General features: G+C 48.7%; 4 protein-coding genes across 4 annotated transcripts; 3 read left to right on the top strand and 1 right to left on the bottom strand.

Annotated features, from left to right (window-relative positions):
- Nucleotides 1-419: 419 nt before the first annotated feature.
- Nucleotides 420-1,804, top strand: BO94DRAFT_555693 (Clavaminate synthase-like protein; the record flags this gene model as incomplete). The annotated part of the gene is made up of 6 exons (XM_025613820.1): nucleotides 420-474; nucleotides 522-623; nucleotides 672-840; nucleotides 895-1,018; nucleotides 1,074-1,501; nucleotides 1,561-1,804. The coding sequence occupies 6 exons, from the start codon at nucleotides 420-422 to the stop codon at nucleotides 1,802-1,804; spliced, it is 1,122 nt and encodes a 373-aa protein (XP_025468964.1).
- A 562-nt stretch (nucleotides 1,805-2,366) lies between these two features.
- On the bottom strand, nucleotides 2,367-3,341 carry BO94DRAFT_463391 (ankyrin repeat domain-containing protein; the record flags this gene model as incomplete). Its single annotated transcript, XM_025608023.1, has 2 exons — nucleotides 2,367-2,620; nucleotides 3,104-3,341. The coding sequence occupies 2 exons, from the start codon at nucleotides 3,339-3,341 to the stop codon at nucleotides 2,367-2,369; spliced, it is 492 nt and encodes a 163-aa protein (XP_025468963.1).
- Nucleotides 3,342-5,814: 2,473 nt separating this feature from the next.
- On the top strand, nucleotides 5,815-6,759 carry BO94DRAFT_574300 (uncharacterized protein). The gene has a single exon (XM_025615011.1). It carries the CDS (start codon nucleotides 5,887-5,889, stop codon nucleotides 6,637-6,639), a length of 753 nt encoding a protein of 250 aa, XP_025468962.1. The 5' UTR covers nucleotides 5,815-5,886; the 3' UTR covers nucleotides 6,640-6,759.
- Nucleotides 6,760-7,769: 1,010 nt separating this feature from the next.
- BO94DRAFT_555692 (Dabb family protein) lies at nucleotides 7,770-8,241 on the top strand (the record flags this gene model as incomplete). The annotated part of the gene is made up of 3 exons (XM_025613819.1): nucleotides 7,770-7,835; nucleotides 7,898-8,008; nucleotides 8,086-8,241. The coding sequence occupies 3 exons, from the start codon at nucleotides 7,770-7,772 to the stop codon at nucleotides 8,239-8,241; spliced, it is 333 nt and encodes a 110-aa protein (XP_025468961.1).
- Between the last annotated feature and the right edge of the window lie 6,148 nt (nucleotides 8,242-14,389).

Raw genomic sequence — 14,389 nt, 5'->3', positions numbered from 1 at the left:
ATCTGATCCGTCGGTACTTACTTGACTACCGAACTCGGATGTCGAGATATTGTTGACATATTTGCCATTCTGTTCTTTGCTGTCATCATACGCCAGAACAAGATCTGATAGGGTTACTCGGCCGTGTTAGCTGCAGCACACAACATCCTAGTGCGGGATGACGTGCCTCAACCCTGGAACAACCCCAACCTAATCAGCTCTTATCTTTACATGATTCAATCATCGTGCAAAGCACGGGCTAGACCCTTGCTGAGACGCGAGATAAGGATTGCGTGCTTTGCGGGCCATCCATCGTCAATCACGCCGTGCGGGGTCGAAGTATACATCGCATTGACCCTCGAACATATTTACCCTGGCATCCCAACTCTGAGATCAAACCATCAGTACTACATACATTTATCTTGGAGCTATTTGCCAACATGCCCGCCAGACTCATCGACAGCTATGACCACGTCCCAGTGACCAAGGAAAACCGTAAGCATCTATCCCGATATATTCAATTGACAATACTAACAAAACAGTCGACTGGGCCGAGCTCATCACCCTTGATCTAAGCCAGTACGAGCAACCAGGAGGAAAGCGATCCCTCGTCAAGCAGCTAGAACACGCTGTTCGACACGTCGGTAAGTAACCTACCATACCCATTCAACCCTCGCTTATGTCAAATGCAGGCTTCTTCTACGTTAAAAACTTCAACATCAGCCAAGAAGAAATCGACCGCCAATTCGCTCTAGGCCGAGAATTCTACTCCCTCCCTCTCGAAGAAAAGCTCAAGTACCACAACCGCGCTGATCTCGACCGCGGCGAGTACAACGGCTACCGACCAGCCGGAGACAGGGTGTAAGACCTCCTACTCGGTGCTAAAACAAAACAAAAAAATACCAACATCTATAGCCTCGGAAACGGCATCAAAGACAACGTCCAAGTCTACAACATCCCCAAATTCGACGGCTACCACAAACGCCTCCAACCCCCCGTACTGGCGGACAACATCCACGAAATCGAGACCTTCAGTCGCGTACGCACCCACCTCCTTTCCACCCACCCAAACCCCACACTAACGCACCCCCCAGAAATGCCACACCGAAGTAGTCGAAAAACTCCTTCGCCTCTTCGCCATCCTCCTCGAACTCCCCGACGAAGACCAACTCGTCCGCGACCACCTATACGACATCAAAGGCGAGGACCATCTCCGCTACATGCACTACGCCGCGCGCAACGCCGAAATCAACAAGAAAGTCGGTGGCCTGTACTCCCCCGGCCATACGGACCTGGGCACCGTGACTCTACTATTCCGGCAACCTGTCGCGGCCCTCCAAATCCTCAACTCAGAAGGACAGTGGAAATGGGTCCGTCCTCAGGATGGAACCATCACGATTAATACGTGCGATGCGTTGACGGCTCTCACTGGCGGGTTGATTAAATCGAGTATTCATCGTGTGCATGTGCCGCCTGCGGATCAGGCGCATGTGGATCGGTTGGGGGTGTTGTATTTTGCTAGGTGAGATTGCACCCATGTAGGTGATTGGATTTAGAAGACATGTGTTGATGGTGTTGTAGGCCGAATAACCATGTGGTTCTGGACCCGATTCAGAATAGTCCGTTGCTTAATCGGCTGGGACTTACTCGGAATGTGTTTACGGAGTTGGGTCAGCATCTTACTACTGAGGAATGGGTGAAGGTGAGGCAGACGCAGCAGCAGAGAAGGACCCAAGAGGCGAAGGTCTCCGAGGATGGGAAGTATAGTTATGGGGAGAGGGATTTGGAGATTCTTCCGGGGTTGGATGCGAAGGTGTATAATTAGATATGGAATCCTGGAGAGTGGATTGAATAAAGGTCCAGGTTGAGGATCTTCGGATAATCAGTGGCAATCAGCAATCTTTGTACATGATGTGGGCCTTGTTTGAAGAATATATCCAGAATGTGGAAGGCAACTCAATCGAGCGGATACTATTTTTATCTGCCGCTCACCCAATCGGGAGGTGGACCTCGGCACGAGACCCTGGTACCTGAGGCAGGATAATTCATACGGCGGTAAGTATTTGCCGGTTAAATATCCGAAAGCGGTAGGCGGGGGAAGTCCTTAATATCTTACTGACTGAATATGGTCTGACGTTCAGGGTCGATGTGACGAGATAGAGGTAGGCAGCATGTGGAAGCAGATGGTATCATGTTGGGACACCTGACTTCTACTGCAGTAGTCAGAAGAGATATATCCTTTTTGGTCTGCGTGGTGTAGCTTTGACAAAACATAATAAATTCCATGCTGTTTGTTCTAGAGGATGGCTGGTGCAGTCCAACTGCTAGCTTTGGTACCACCTACAGCCCAGAAAAACACCCGATGGTGGCTGTATCAAGTCGTGGTTTCAATATACCCGCACCCTCGCATTCCTTCGTGCCCTGTGTCCCAACAGGCGTATTATGGCAGGGTGCCTGCCATGCGCAATCGCTGCCGCCCAAGGCGTGTCCCCGTTAATATCCATGGAAGTAAGATCGGCCCCACGGTTCACCAAAGCCTCCACAGCTGACTTGTGGCCATACATAGCCGCCGAGTGCAATGGGGTCTGGCCAAGGTTATCCCGCGCATGTATGTCAGCCCCGTTTGCCAACAGGGACAGGACTCCAGGCATAATATCTATGGGATTTTTGCCTGCACTCTGGAAGGGACGCTCCTTCAGTGATTTGCAATCCAGTCGAACTGCATAGTGCAATGGCGTTCTTCCGTCAACGTCTTGCACATTTGGATCGGCGTCTTTCGTCAGAAGGACTTGGATGGTTTCGTTCGCACCATGTATGCATGCGTTAATGAGAGGCGTACGATCTCTATAGCCCCTCGGTTCAGGATCCGCACCGTGTTCCAGTAGCAGTCGGATCACCGGGACATTATGATGTATACCCGCCAAATAGAGCGGCGTGCTGCCCCTGCTGTCGTTTTCGGTCTTCGCTTCAATATCCGCACCGTTCTCTAGCAGCGTCTCGATAGACGCAGTGATAGTAGGATTGGTGACTCTAGCCGCAAGATGGAGGGCTGTAGAGCTATCTTCAGTCCTTGCGTCGACACACGCACCGTGGTTTAGCAGTTCCAATAATACCTCGGGTGGACCGAGATTAATATTACTAATAGTGGTATGAAGCGGCGTCCTGCCCATGTCGTCTTTAGATTCGACATCTGCACCTCGTTCTAGTAGCATCCTAACTGCTGACAGATCTCTCATCAACGCCGCAGAATGGAGTGGTGTCATATCATTGTCATTCCTGGTTTCAATATCTGCACCGTAATCTAGCAGCACTCGGGCTACATCGAGATACACGAGTGAAATCGCGCAGGCCAACGGCGTCATGTTCAAGTCATCTTTTGCTTCCGTATCCGCACCACGTTCCAGCAGGAGCCGGATATAGTCCCTACTCTCAAGTTCAGCTTGAACCGCATCATGGAGCACTTTCAAGCCATGTTCATCCCTGGATTCGATATCCGCATCGTGATCTAGCAGCACCCGGACAGCATCAAGATTCTCGCTCATAATCGCGTCACGAAGCGGCGTGCTGTCAATGTCGCGTTTTGCTTCAATATCCGCACCGTGTTCCAGGAGGAGCCGGATAACGTCTGGATTATCAGAGTGAACCGCACAATGAAGAGGTGCGCGGCCGTGGCCGGGCGCCTTGACGTTAGCCCCTGCTGCAAGCAGTCGCTCGACCACAGCTTTGCAGCCATGCCATGCCGCCTTCATTAATGGGGTTTTTGCGCGCCTGTGTCCTCGAGCAGAGAATCTGGTTCGACTCCCATGTCCAACAAGAGCTGTACAACAGGCTCGATGTTGTACAAAATCGCAAATGAGAACATGCTGCTTATATGCTCGTCATTGCGCACGGAAAATAGCCTAGCTATCCTACCCCCAAGCGCAGAGTCATACCAAGTATCTCGTTCATAGTCAATGCCGAGCAGGATCTTGATGGTATGCCATCGGCAAGCAATTCCCGACACGCTGTGATCTGCGGGGCATAGGTCTTCAGTGAGGAGATGTAACGCCTCGGCCAAATCTTTGCAGTCCGAATTTTTCTCAGTGTGTCGTTCAGATTCAAAGTTTCTCTGTAAGCTGTTAGGAAGGTTGCATGGGGAGGAAAGAGGTCGAATTTTGGAGGCCCACGAGGATTGCACTCAAGATTGGTCGCAGATCCCTCCCTTCGAATAGAAGGTGTAGCTGGCGGGAGGTACGACGGAGTCGTAATGCGTCATCGATATCATCGAATTGTTAATATATGAGGAGACAAATCTGAGGGGGGATTTCATCTAGCCTTGCCATGTTGCGATTGATACGAGAGGTGATCCGTGAGATGCGTTGAATGCTGGAAGCTGCAGCGAAGAGATGAACTGGCCGGGGGTCACGTGGCCACAACCCCAACCATTTCGTGTGACTGCAGCGAGCAGTAGGACAGCACGGCAGTCCAGTGGAATCTGGCGTTCCCATCTCTCCGACACAATGCATAGCTGTAGCTGCAAGCTTAATATTGGCGAAGAGTCGATAAGAGTCGATAAGAAGTGAGTTTGTTGTGGAGCCAATGACATCCGTGAGCCATACCGGCCATCGGGCAAATGAACTGCGACTCGATGTGTCAGCAGAAACTTGAGCATCTTTTGAGTTCCTGGAAATGGTCTGCTCGCTGTGAAATTCCAGGTCCTTCATGCTGTCTGTTCAAATATTAACCAGATATATCGGACGCTGTTGGGGTCTCAGCTATCCTCGGAATAGAAATAGGTAAACAAACCAAGCAGCGGGACAGGCCAAAAATTCACTTGATTTGGACCAACACAAATAAGCCTTTTTCTTGGATCCCATTAAGCAGTCTGAGCGTAGTGATAACAAACTCTGTCTTGGTTGCGTTCTCCGTTCATACCTCCGCACTGCTCTTGATCGTTTTTCGCCCTTCGGATTGGATAAGAAGTTGCGGAGATTTGTCTTGCATCTTGCGATCAATTATAGGTTAGATCCCTTTCAGACCTAGAATAAAATCTGCTACACGACCATGCTAGATCCATCTCCGTGGGAATCTGGACTCCATTGAGATCGGAATAGCGATGGGACAACATGGGATTATTCGGCTTGAGTCTCGCACCAACCAGAGGCAGCATCATTGATCAAAGCCTGATTGCCATTCACGTTGTAGTTCAATAGGGTGCAAACAATCCATGCAATTTGCTCATGAGAGAATATGGAGGCCTCAAGCCAATCAGAGACAAAGCGCCTAGCATAGACGTAAGAAGCTTCGGGTAGTTAGTCTAGCCCACCAAAATCACCTAGACAGGTAATGCTATCTCATGATCTCTGATCTCTCTGAATATGACAAGCTTGATGCCTAACGGAGGCTTCCACTAATGCCATTTCATATTGCCCACCATAAAGAGCAAGATCAAGTATCCCCGAGAATTGCGTTCGTAGCTTGCCACAAAACGAAAAATTTTTTCTTGGGGTGGATTGTGTCTACTGAGCGAGATCTACAAAAATGGCATATCCCGACGATGTTTACTTGTCCTCCAACCACCCTTCTCGATTCAACGAGATAAATTGTATGACGATGAGCTGCAGGTTCCTTTCACAGCTCATAAAGGCCCACCTGACACACCACACAGCGGAACCTTACATTTCACCACGGTTAATTCCCGATGTATTCGGAAGTCAGCTTAGGATCATTCCCTTAAACTCAATAATCCCCGCCTGCAGGCAATTCACTTGCTAATTTACCACGATATATATTCCTAGGCAACACCCCTCGAAACATAACTTTTCCCATCACCCTCCACCTCACTTTCTCTTACACCAATATCTTCTCAGATCACAATTACCATCCTACCTTCCATCATCCATTTCTAAACATCAACCATCATCAAAAATGGTGTGCACTACCATCCTCCGCCCCAACCACGTCGGCATTACCGTGTCTTCTCTCGCCGACGCCCTTGCCTTCTGGAACGAGGCTCTCGGCCTCGAAATCGTCACTCAGTACACGAGCCTAAGCACTGAACCAAAAGATGAGCAGGTCGAGACACTGATCGGTGTCAACGGTGCCAAAATTAAGCTCGCCCATGTGGCAATCACCAAGGACTTCCTGGTGGAGCTCATTGAATACACCTCTGCCTCTGCCTCTGCCGAAGAAGGTGTGACATTCAATAGCAAGCCTAATGTTTCGGGCGCCATGCATCTGAACGTGCAGGTGAAGGGCCTGGATGGTATCCTTGAGAAGGGAAAGAAGCTAGGATGGAATATTCTCGAGGGGGCCGGCATCATTGATGTTCCTGGTAATGGGGAGAGTAATCCGCCATGCAGGGTTGTTCATTTGCGGGGCCCTAACCAGGAGATGTTGGAGTTGCTGGAGGTGAAGGAGGTCAAGGAGGTGCCGGTGGTGGAGGAAATGCAGGACGTGCAGGAGACGCAGAAGGTGGAGGAGATGCAGGACGTGCAGGAAAAGGAGGAAGTGCAGGAGGAGCAAAAGGTGCAAGAGGTGGAGGAAGTGAAGAAAGTGCAGAAGGTGGAGGAAGTGGAGGAAGTGCAGGACCAGAAGCCGATGGACAAGGTGGATGTGCTTGTGGAGGTGGATGATCAAGTCAAGAAGGGTGATAAGACTAAGCCAATTGAGCTTGAGTAGTTAACGGATTGATGTGAATCATCGTCGTGGCCTTGACATGATTTGATGGTCTTTTCAGTGCGTTGGACAGTGGTCTTTACTGGGATGTATGGTTGTTAGTCTGTGAAGGAGAGCAGGAGGACAAGTCACTATGGAATTCCATGGAGGAAAGCAGGTAGTGCAGTCCGAAAATTCATATATTATATAGGGCAAGTCGTAGCCGTATATTGTAGAGAGGCCTCTGCCTCTGTAGGATGCTTGCTGTAAGTCATCACCTCTTCCGAACATCGGAGTCTCCTTCAGGGCAATGTTCTACACCAATTTACCCGGAGAATACCGCTATTTCGGGTGAGCGTATCGTTCTGTCTCATACGCATCAGAAGCATCATCAGGGCACATCAGTCTCAGAGCCATTCCGCTCTGCTCCAACACAATGGCGCTTGGATGACTAGGCCGATTCTGGTACCACTTGCAATGAAGTGATTGAAGCAGTGTTGAAATTGGATGTACAAATCCTGGTGCGGATCATCAACGTACTGTATGGTAAGATCGTCCCTACACCCAACGCTGTGAGTGCATGTGAAGTCACAGGAGAAAAGAAATTGGCATCAAAGAACGCACATACTGACACTTTTGGGGTATTTGGCCGAAGCCTGCCCTATTAATTCCCTTAGTAATTATCGGCAAGTATAGACGTGCACGATGCCTGCAGCTTTTGATCCTGTGCCCCGTGACCAACCAAGTGGCCTATAAAGCCAGCCCGCCACTATTCAGGAGATCCTTCGACCACAATCCAAAATATCCTACGGTTTTTTATACCACCATTCACCATTCAGATGGATAGTGATACCTAAGTAGGTTGAAGTAGGTCGAGTAGGGATCCTAAAGATACACCGTACCGTACTGTCCTAGCTCGAACGCGAAAATTACGCGATCGATTGTATGATACCGCCTCCCACTAAATGCTGGTGCCAGCCACTTGCTTTACCCCGCAGCAGCCGAGGATCCATCCCCAGCAACAACAGACGATGCTCCCCAAACGACAAGCCATTGCGCTGGCCACCATCACTACCTTCATCCTTCTCGCCACCATCTTTTGGACCAATCCATCCACCCTATATCCAGTTCTCCCGGATCAATCACCCCCTAAGATGTCAATCACACATCTGGTTCTCTTCCAATTCAAAGCTGACACGAGCCCCAAAGTCATCAGCGAGGTAAACTATCCCATAGAGGCATATATCCTCATTATGACTAACCCAGCCACACCTGAAATCAGACATGCACGCGAATGCTCGACTTAAAGGACAATTGTATTCATCCCACGTCGCAAAAACCATATATTCTGGCTGCATCGGGTGGACAGGATAACTCTCCAGAGGGCATCCAAGTAAGCGCGTTCCAGATTTCTGTCCTCTGTATAACTATGAATATCCCATAGCTAACCATGTATCTCGGCGATGGAAGAATGGAATCACCCACGCTTTTGTGGTGCAGTTTGCCACGGCGGAAGATCGCGATTATTACGTGAAGCAAGATCCGGCTCATCAGGCTTTCATTAAGAGTTTGGATGGGATTGTGGAGAAGGCGCAGGTGGTGGATTTTACGGATCGTGTTTATTGAGGTGGTGTTGCTTGGTTGAGTAGTGGCTTTGTTCTGGTGTCTGTTGGTAGATATAGATGCTTAGAGCATATGGGATAGATTAGATTGTCATGATAGCTCGTATTATAAGGCGTGGATATAGTGGCCCGTATCCCATACATCGACCAGCAATACCTTCGCTGTCCCAGTTAATCTCAACAATAGACAGAATGACAGCAGCCACCTTGCAAGACTTTTGATAAGAAACTACTTCTATGATTGCGACTCATAATGATCAACATCCGTAGCTACTGACCCTAGGAAATTTGGGTGTACCCTTGCCCACTCCACCGTGGATGCTATAGATTCATGCTAGGCCCGGGTTAAGGATGGGGTGGGTTGGGCTGGGGGGTGAACGAGCAGAAGTTTCCAGGTAAGCAGGGGGTTCGAAAAAATACTACTTCTTGGGAGGTTTCTTGTGGACTTTTCGAATGCGTAAGATGTAGTTGTATTTGTTGGAACTTATTCACCTTGGAATTGTTCCACTAACCTGAGAGGTATCTCTTTTGGTCTAGTTGGGGAATTCTATCCGTATTTACTATTGATTGTTGAGTACCATTTCCTTATCGCCTTCCTCGGCTCTTCATTGTGAAGAGGTAGTTATCTACCTATCCAGCTAAGCTACAGCACCATATCTGATATATAGCAATAGTCGACCATATCAGCCATGCTCTTGTTACATGGCTGGCCAACCTTTAAGCCCCATGACGAAGAAGCAATTCAGCGCCGAACAATGGATCAGTATCTATGCGGCTGACAAGGGTCGTAACACGAGGTATATCTGAGGCAGTGACTGCAAAAAGCCATAGGATTGTACGTATATTCACTGTCGGATAGATGACAGCAGGACGACCATGCAGGGAACAAAAAGGCATGTTCTGCGGATCGTAGATAGGATAGATTACTGGAAGCCGCAGATACGTCGGTGATTTCGCGCCCGAGCCAGAAAGGTTATGTCTTCATGATCAAGACGAAACGCCGTGAGATGCTTCATGAGACGCTCAAGAGAATTGATATAGTAATAAATGTGTGGTAACTTTCGAGTTACCTCAACATGATAAGGCAGTCGATTCATGAAAGAAGGCATGCTGCAGAATTATTTCCTGCAAATGCGCATCGCCCATGCAACATAACATCGGCCAAGTTGCGCAAAAGATTGAATTTTGGGAAACCTTCCACGTCCCTGACAAGTTTAACCATTATAATGTTCGTTGGAGCTGAACGTTGGTTAGATTCGAGGCATTGTTTTCTCCAGAACATCCACAGCACAAAAGGCATACTTGAAGTTCATGCCCACTGTTATGTGTGTAACGTTTGCACCGTCTCTTGGCCGTCGAAGGTCTTGGTTATTCTTGTAATATATGTAATCACAGTAATTGAATTCCCGTCGTAGATGGGGGCAATTTGACTTTCTTGCCTGTTCATCTTGCCAATCAGTATGTCCTTTTGCCGTTCTAATGTCTGCGTCGGTTCTGGCGACCCGGATATGCCACTTCTCAGTGTCTCGATGCGTACCGAGGCAAGTAGATAGCTATGGCAATTGTCACCACCTCCAGTGCCTGCCTATATATATGTTGACCAGGACGCGCTTTGTTGCGAGACTTCCTGCTTCTCCTAAATATGGACTGGTGTTTTCGGTAGCTGACCCAGTGGTAATCGGCATCATCTGGGATATCCGCCCAGAATATGAATAAACTCCCGGTCCGTCCTCACAAGACATGGCAAAGGACACAGTCACCCAAACATAGGGGATCTTCTTTGTCCACCCGACGTTTCAGTTGTGGCGGGTTGTACATGGACATGAGATCGGCAACTTCATCCGTATTCAATTGCTCCACTGTTCATTGCATGGACCTGACATCGCCAGGCCACGCATGCCATCAACTCTCAATTCTAGTCGAGCGTGGAAGTTGTGATATCCAGGGCCTTTGCTCATCACGATGCTGTAAGTGCCAGACGCGACCTAGTTGATACATTTGTTCTGCCGAAGAGGATGCGAAGATAGTAATGTTATCAAGTCACCATGTGTCTTCTGATCGGTGCAAACTATTTGATCTCGAGGTCAAGGAAAGCATCTTTGAAGTTCGACACCAAATACCGACGAGAAAATCCGCGAAGGAATGATATGGAGATAGAAGGAATGGGCACCCCTTGCGGTGATCTATCATGGGCTCAACATGTTGATGCACCACGAACCATGTGGGGAGGAACTCATGCAACCAAGGAAACGGTTACTTGCAGTAAGCTAATCAATAACCCAGACCCTAGTATCAAACGTGATTTGAAATGCGTTTAAGGTTTAGGAATCGAACAGCACAGCTTCAGGGCTGATCCCATGTTCTCGTTAGAGCTTCATATTGAATCGCATTGGCTGCCTGACAGGGCGCCTCCCTCTTCAGCATCTTCTTCAATATTCTATTCAGAATATCCCAGCCATCCTGATTGCATGGCTTGAGTTAAACATCGCCGACGTCATCCTTCCACCATGACCTAGGCGCCCCAGGTTGTGATTCACTCAATTCCGGTAAATAATGATATTTTCCATCCAAGATGAGCAGCGAATGATAACAGCATCGAGAGGGTCCGGTTATCCTTAGGTCTCAACATCAAAATGCGCTCTGTCGAATACTAGAACATAAGGTAGGTTGCTCCGGGCCGACGTCCTTCTAAGACTTTCCTATGATGCGAGCTGCTGACCATCAACTAACTTTGCGTCGCACACACGAAACTATCCACCATCTGATAAATGTAGTTCCAAGTTACTTAGAAGTCCTCCTGTAGCATCGTTCAGTTGTGACGTCCCATTATCCGCTTCAGGGAAGGGGGTACCAATATTGAGGTCCAGCCCCCAAGGTTATACCCGAAGCCAGATCAGAGTGTGAAACTCTCGGTCTGGACGATAGACCAGGAGATCATAATTTGATACCCCTGGTCTGATCTCACATTCCAGTTAACTTTCCCAGTGATCCTACCGAGATACCTGGTCTTGCGTAACAGCCCCACCCTGCCTGGGAGACATGTCCTTGCTGTCTGACGTTCGAACCTGAGATATACATTCCATTCCTATACCAAAACGGTAGATAAATGCTGGCAGAGAGCGAGCCAATATACCTTCCGTCGTGCGCATCACTCCATCAGATACGCGTCCATTTCCATCTCCTATTGGACAGAGCAGAAATTATTTCACAGGCCCGGTCTCTGATATGTTCTGCACAGGACCGGCACTCGCAACCCTCTCCCACAAACAGTGTCGCAACAAGCGTCGCCTGACGTTCCTTGGGTGGCTTTCGATGACGCCCGACGGTATAGGCGACGAGATCAGAGGCTGGTAGATCGGGTGTTCAAGTCCATCCATGGAAATGGGTTGATAGTACCACAGCTATTGCCTGGAACACGACATTGAAGTGGTCACATGTCTTCCACCTCCACCCCATTCATGAGCCCTGCATGACCCTTTATGAGAGAAGCTGCTTTGCCGCTCTGCAAGTACCATTTGCTTGCAAATGAGAGCGAAAGCAAGGATGGGATATGATTGCCTCCAGGAGCAGTCAGCTGAGATCTTTGCCCATATCAGCACCGATGATACCACAATATCGACGATTGCATGACTCCCTAGCATCGCCTGAGCCACTTTTCAAACACTTTCACAGCATATAAAGACCATGTACTGTATGATGAGCCAAACCGCCTTGATTTGCCGACTTAGAGTAAGAGTCGACCCGCTGGAGATTACGTTGGAGAGGAAACATTGTAACAACGGGTAAGTTGTGCATACTCGTATATTCGTTCCTGTCTCGTTTTCTCGGAGAGTTCGTCCGAGCTCTCCTATACATCAGGATATGTCATCCTGGCATCGGAACCAGCTGGATGGAATGTGATATCTTCCGGGTTTGGATAGCTGACTGGGCCTAAGCGTTTTCATGAACAATGATGCACGCAGTGTTCCAATCTCATACACATGTTTATGCGCGAGATTTATGTAGTTGCTGCAGCAACCCAGATACGCAAGCCATAGAGTAGCCTGTTTCCTGGCTACTTTGTTCCCCGGTATTGTAGGCGTCCATTGTATATCAGCGATGCGGCCCTGGTCAATCTCGTCGAGCATGCCACGCAAAACCTGTCATTCCTGGTAACCGGAGCTCACACTCTGACTTTTCAGGATATTCGGTGATTGTTTTGAAAGAAGATCACCCCGGATCCGGTTGTCGATCGAGCTCATCAAGAGGAGGTTTGCATAATTTGTCTTCAGAGCAGGTACAAACACCGCCGCAAGGGTAGATTTTCCCTGGTCATATCTGGTGGCATTTACACCAGGGGAGTCGCACGGGAAGCCATTCCACCTGCTGACCATAACTGGAAGGCTCGGGTTGTCTTCATTCAGAGGGTTCCATGTTCTCTGGGAAGTTTATCGGGTTGATGCAAGCTGGACAATGAAACCCCTCTCTGATGTAGTCGTCGGGTCGGATTGATTTTCTCCCCGAACGACGGGTGGCCTTCATCTGGCACCATTCCTGGACATGTGTCCTGTGAAATGATGGAGCATGTACATAGCCTTTCTTGCAGATTCCGGTTCTCACTATCCAGGGTCCAAAAGTCAGTTTTCGAGAAGGCCATGGCCATTAAGTTGTGCCACCAATATTAACAAGAACAGGGACACTGAATACATCAAGGTTTAACGTCCACCTTGCTGAGTGTGGATTTCTTTGGTTATGGCGAGGCTATTCCTAGAGGATAAGGTGATCACAGCTTACGACTGCATAGGAATAGACGATTCCTCGGTGGCGACACACATCCGAGACATTGATTGTGGGTGAAAATATCTCAAAGATCCTTTGTACTCCTGGCTCAATTGGCAGGATGGGAATTGGATTGGCAACGTGGCAGATATACTTCCTCCATATTGCCACACTCGAGCCGTACTGCCTGCAAGGCCAGTCCCAGACCATCCTGGCATCACAGCCAAATCTCAGATGTTGTATAACCGTAGCGTTCATAACGTCCGACACTGTCATTTGTTGTGCGATTCTTCCGTCGGCACCCCTGCTCAATAGCACTCGGGGAGCCAAGCTTCATAAAGAATACCCACTGGATGGACGAGCTCAAAATATGCTCCAGTCTCAATCCAGAACCACGACCGGGAGCTGAAACACATCATCATGCCCTCCCTTTTGTCGTAATCTGCAAGCTGGTGCATTTCCCACGGATACATGTTGAGCTTCATCGGCTCGATTTCACGACAAAATCAAACTGCGATATGTGGCACATCCGTCTTGCGTCACTTGGTCACAGGAATAGATTTGTGGGGTATCTATGCTAAACTGGATTTGTTGCCAGCGCGCCAATAATTCTGACGGCGGCTACCATTGCTCCCTCTATGGGGCTTTGTTATCCAGTAGCCTCATCGGTTATCATATTCATGGAATGTAATATATAGAAGCATGCGGTTAGAGCTGGTGGAGAAGGAGTCATAGAGTCTCTGAGTCCTCTCCATCAGTGTGGGGAAAATAAAGATTTAATGTCATTATATATATGGGAACATAGACTGCCGCGTCGTTGGGGGAATGATTTGAGGATGTTTGGCTGGCTGGCTGGGTGAAGGAAGAGAGAGGAATGGACGGGGGAATGGGAAGGGGTATATATAGGTGTTGGAGGAGAGGAAAAGGAACTTCCACACGGGTGGTCGGAAAGGAGTCTGGCGGGTTTGCGCACCTTTCGGCTGGCCGAAGCCGCTGCTCTAGATTGTACCCGGGGGCCCGGCCGCGTTCCACTGTTACTTTCCGTGGAAATGCCCTGCAGTAGGAATCCTGAGAGTTCCCTACATTTCTGTGAACTGACCGAGTCATTGGTATGAAATAGTAGGAGTTGAACATCGAAGCTCTTGGCATGGCCATTCTATTTTTGGCACTGTGACAAATCGATTATGCTTATCTTTCCTCCGCTTATGAGCATGCATAAACCAATTACAGCATGCGCAAGTAGGGCACAGATGAATAAAAATGATAAAGAAATCGTAGTCAAGTCAGGATATTCAAATCCAGAAAGTTGGGGCAATAATGACCTAAGAACGGCGGCGTACATTGAGCCATTCTAAAATGGTCCAACTTACCAGTTGACGCACATCAACAGAATT

Source organism: Aspergillus sclerotioniger, assembly GCF_003184525.1.
Source record: "Aspergillus sclerotioniger CBS 115572 chromosome Unknown BO94scaffold_10, whole genome shotgun sequence".
Lineage (NCBI taxonomy): Eukaryota > Fungi > Ascomycota > Eurotiomycetes > Eurotiales > Aspergillaceae > Aspergillus > Aspergillus sclerotioniger.
This window is presented reverse-complemented; position numbering and strand designations above follow the sequence as displayed.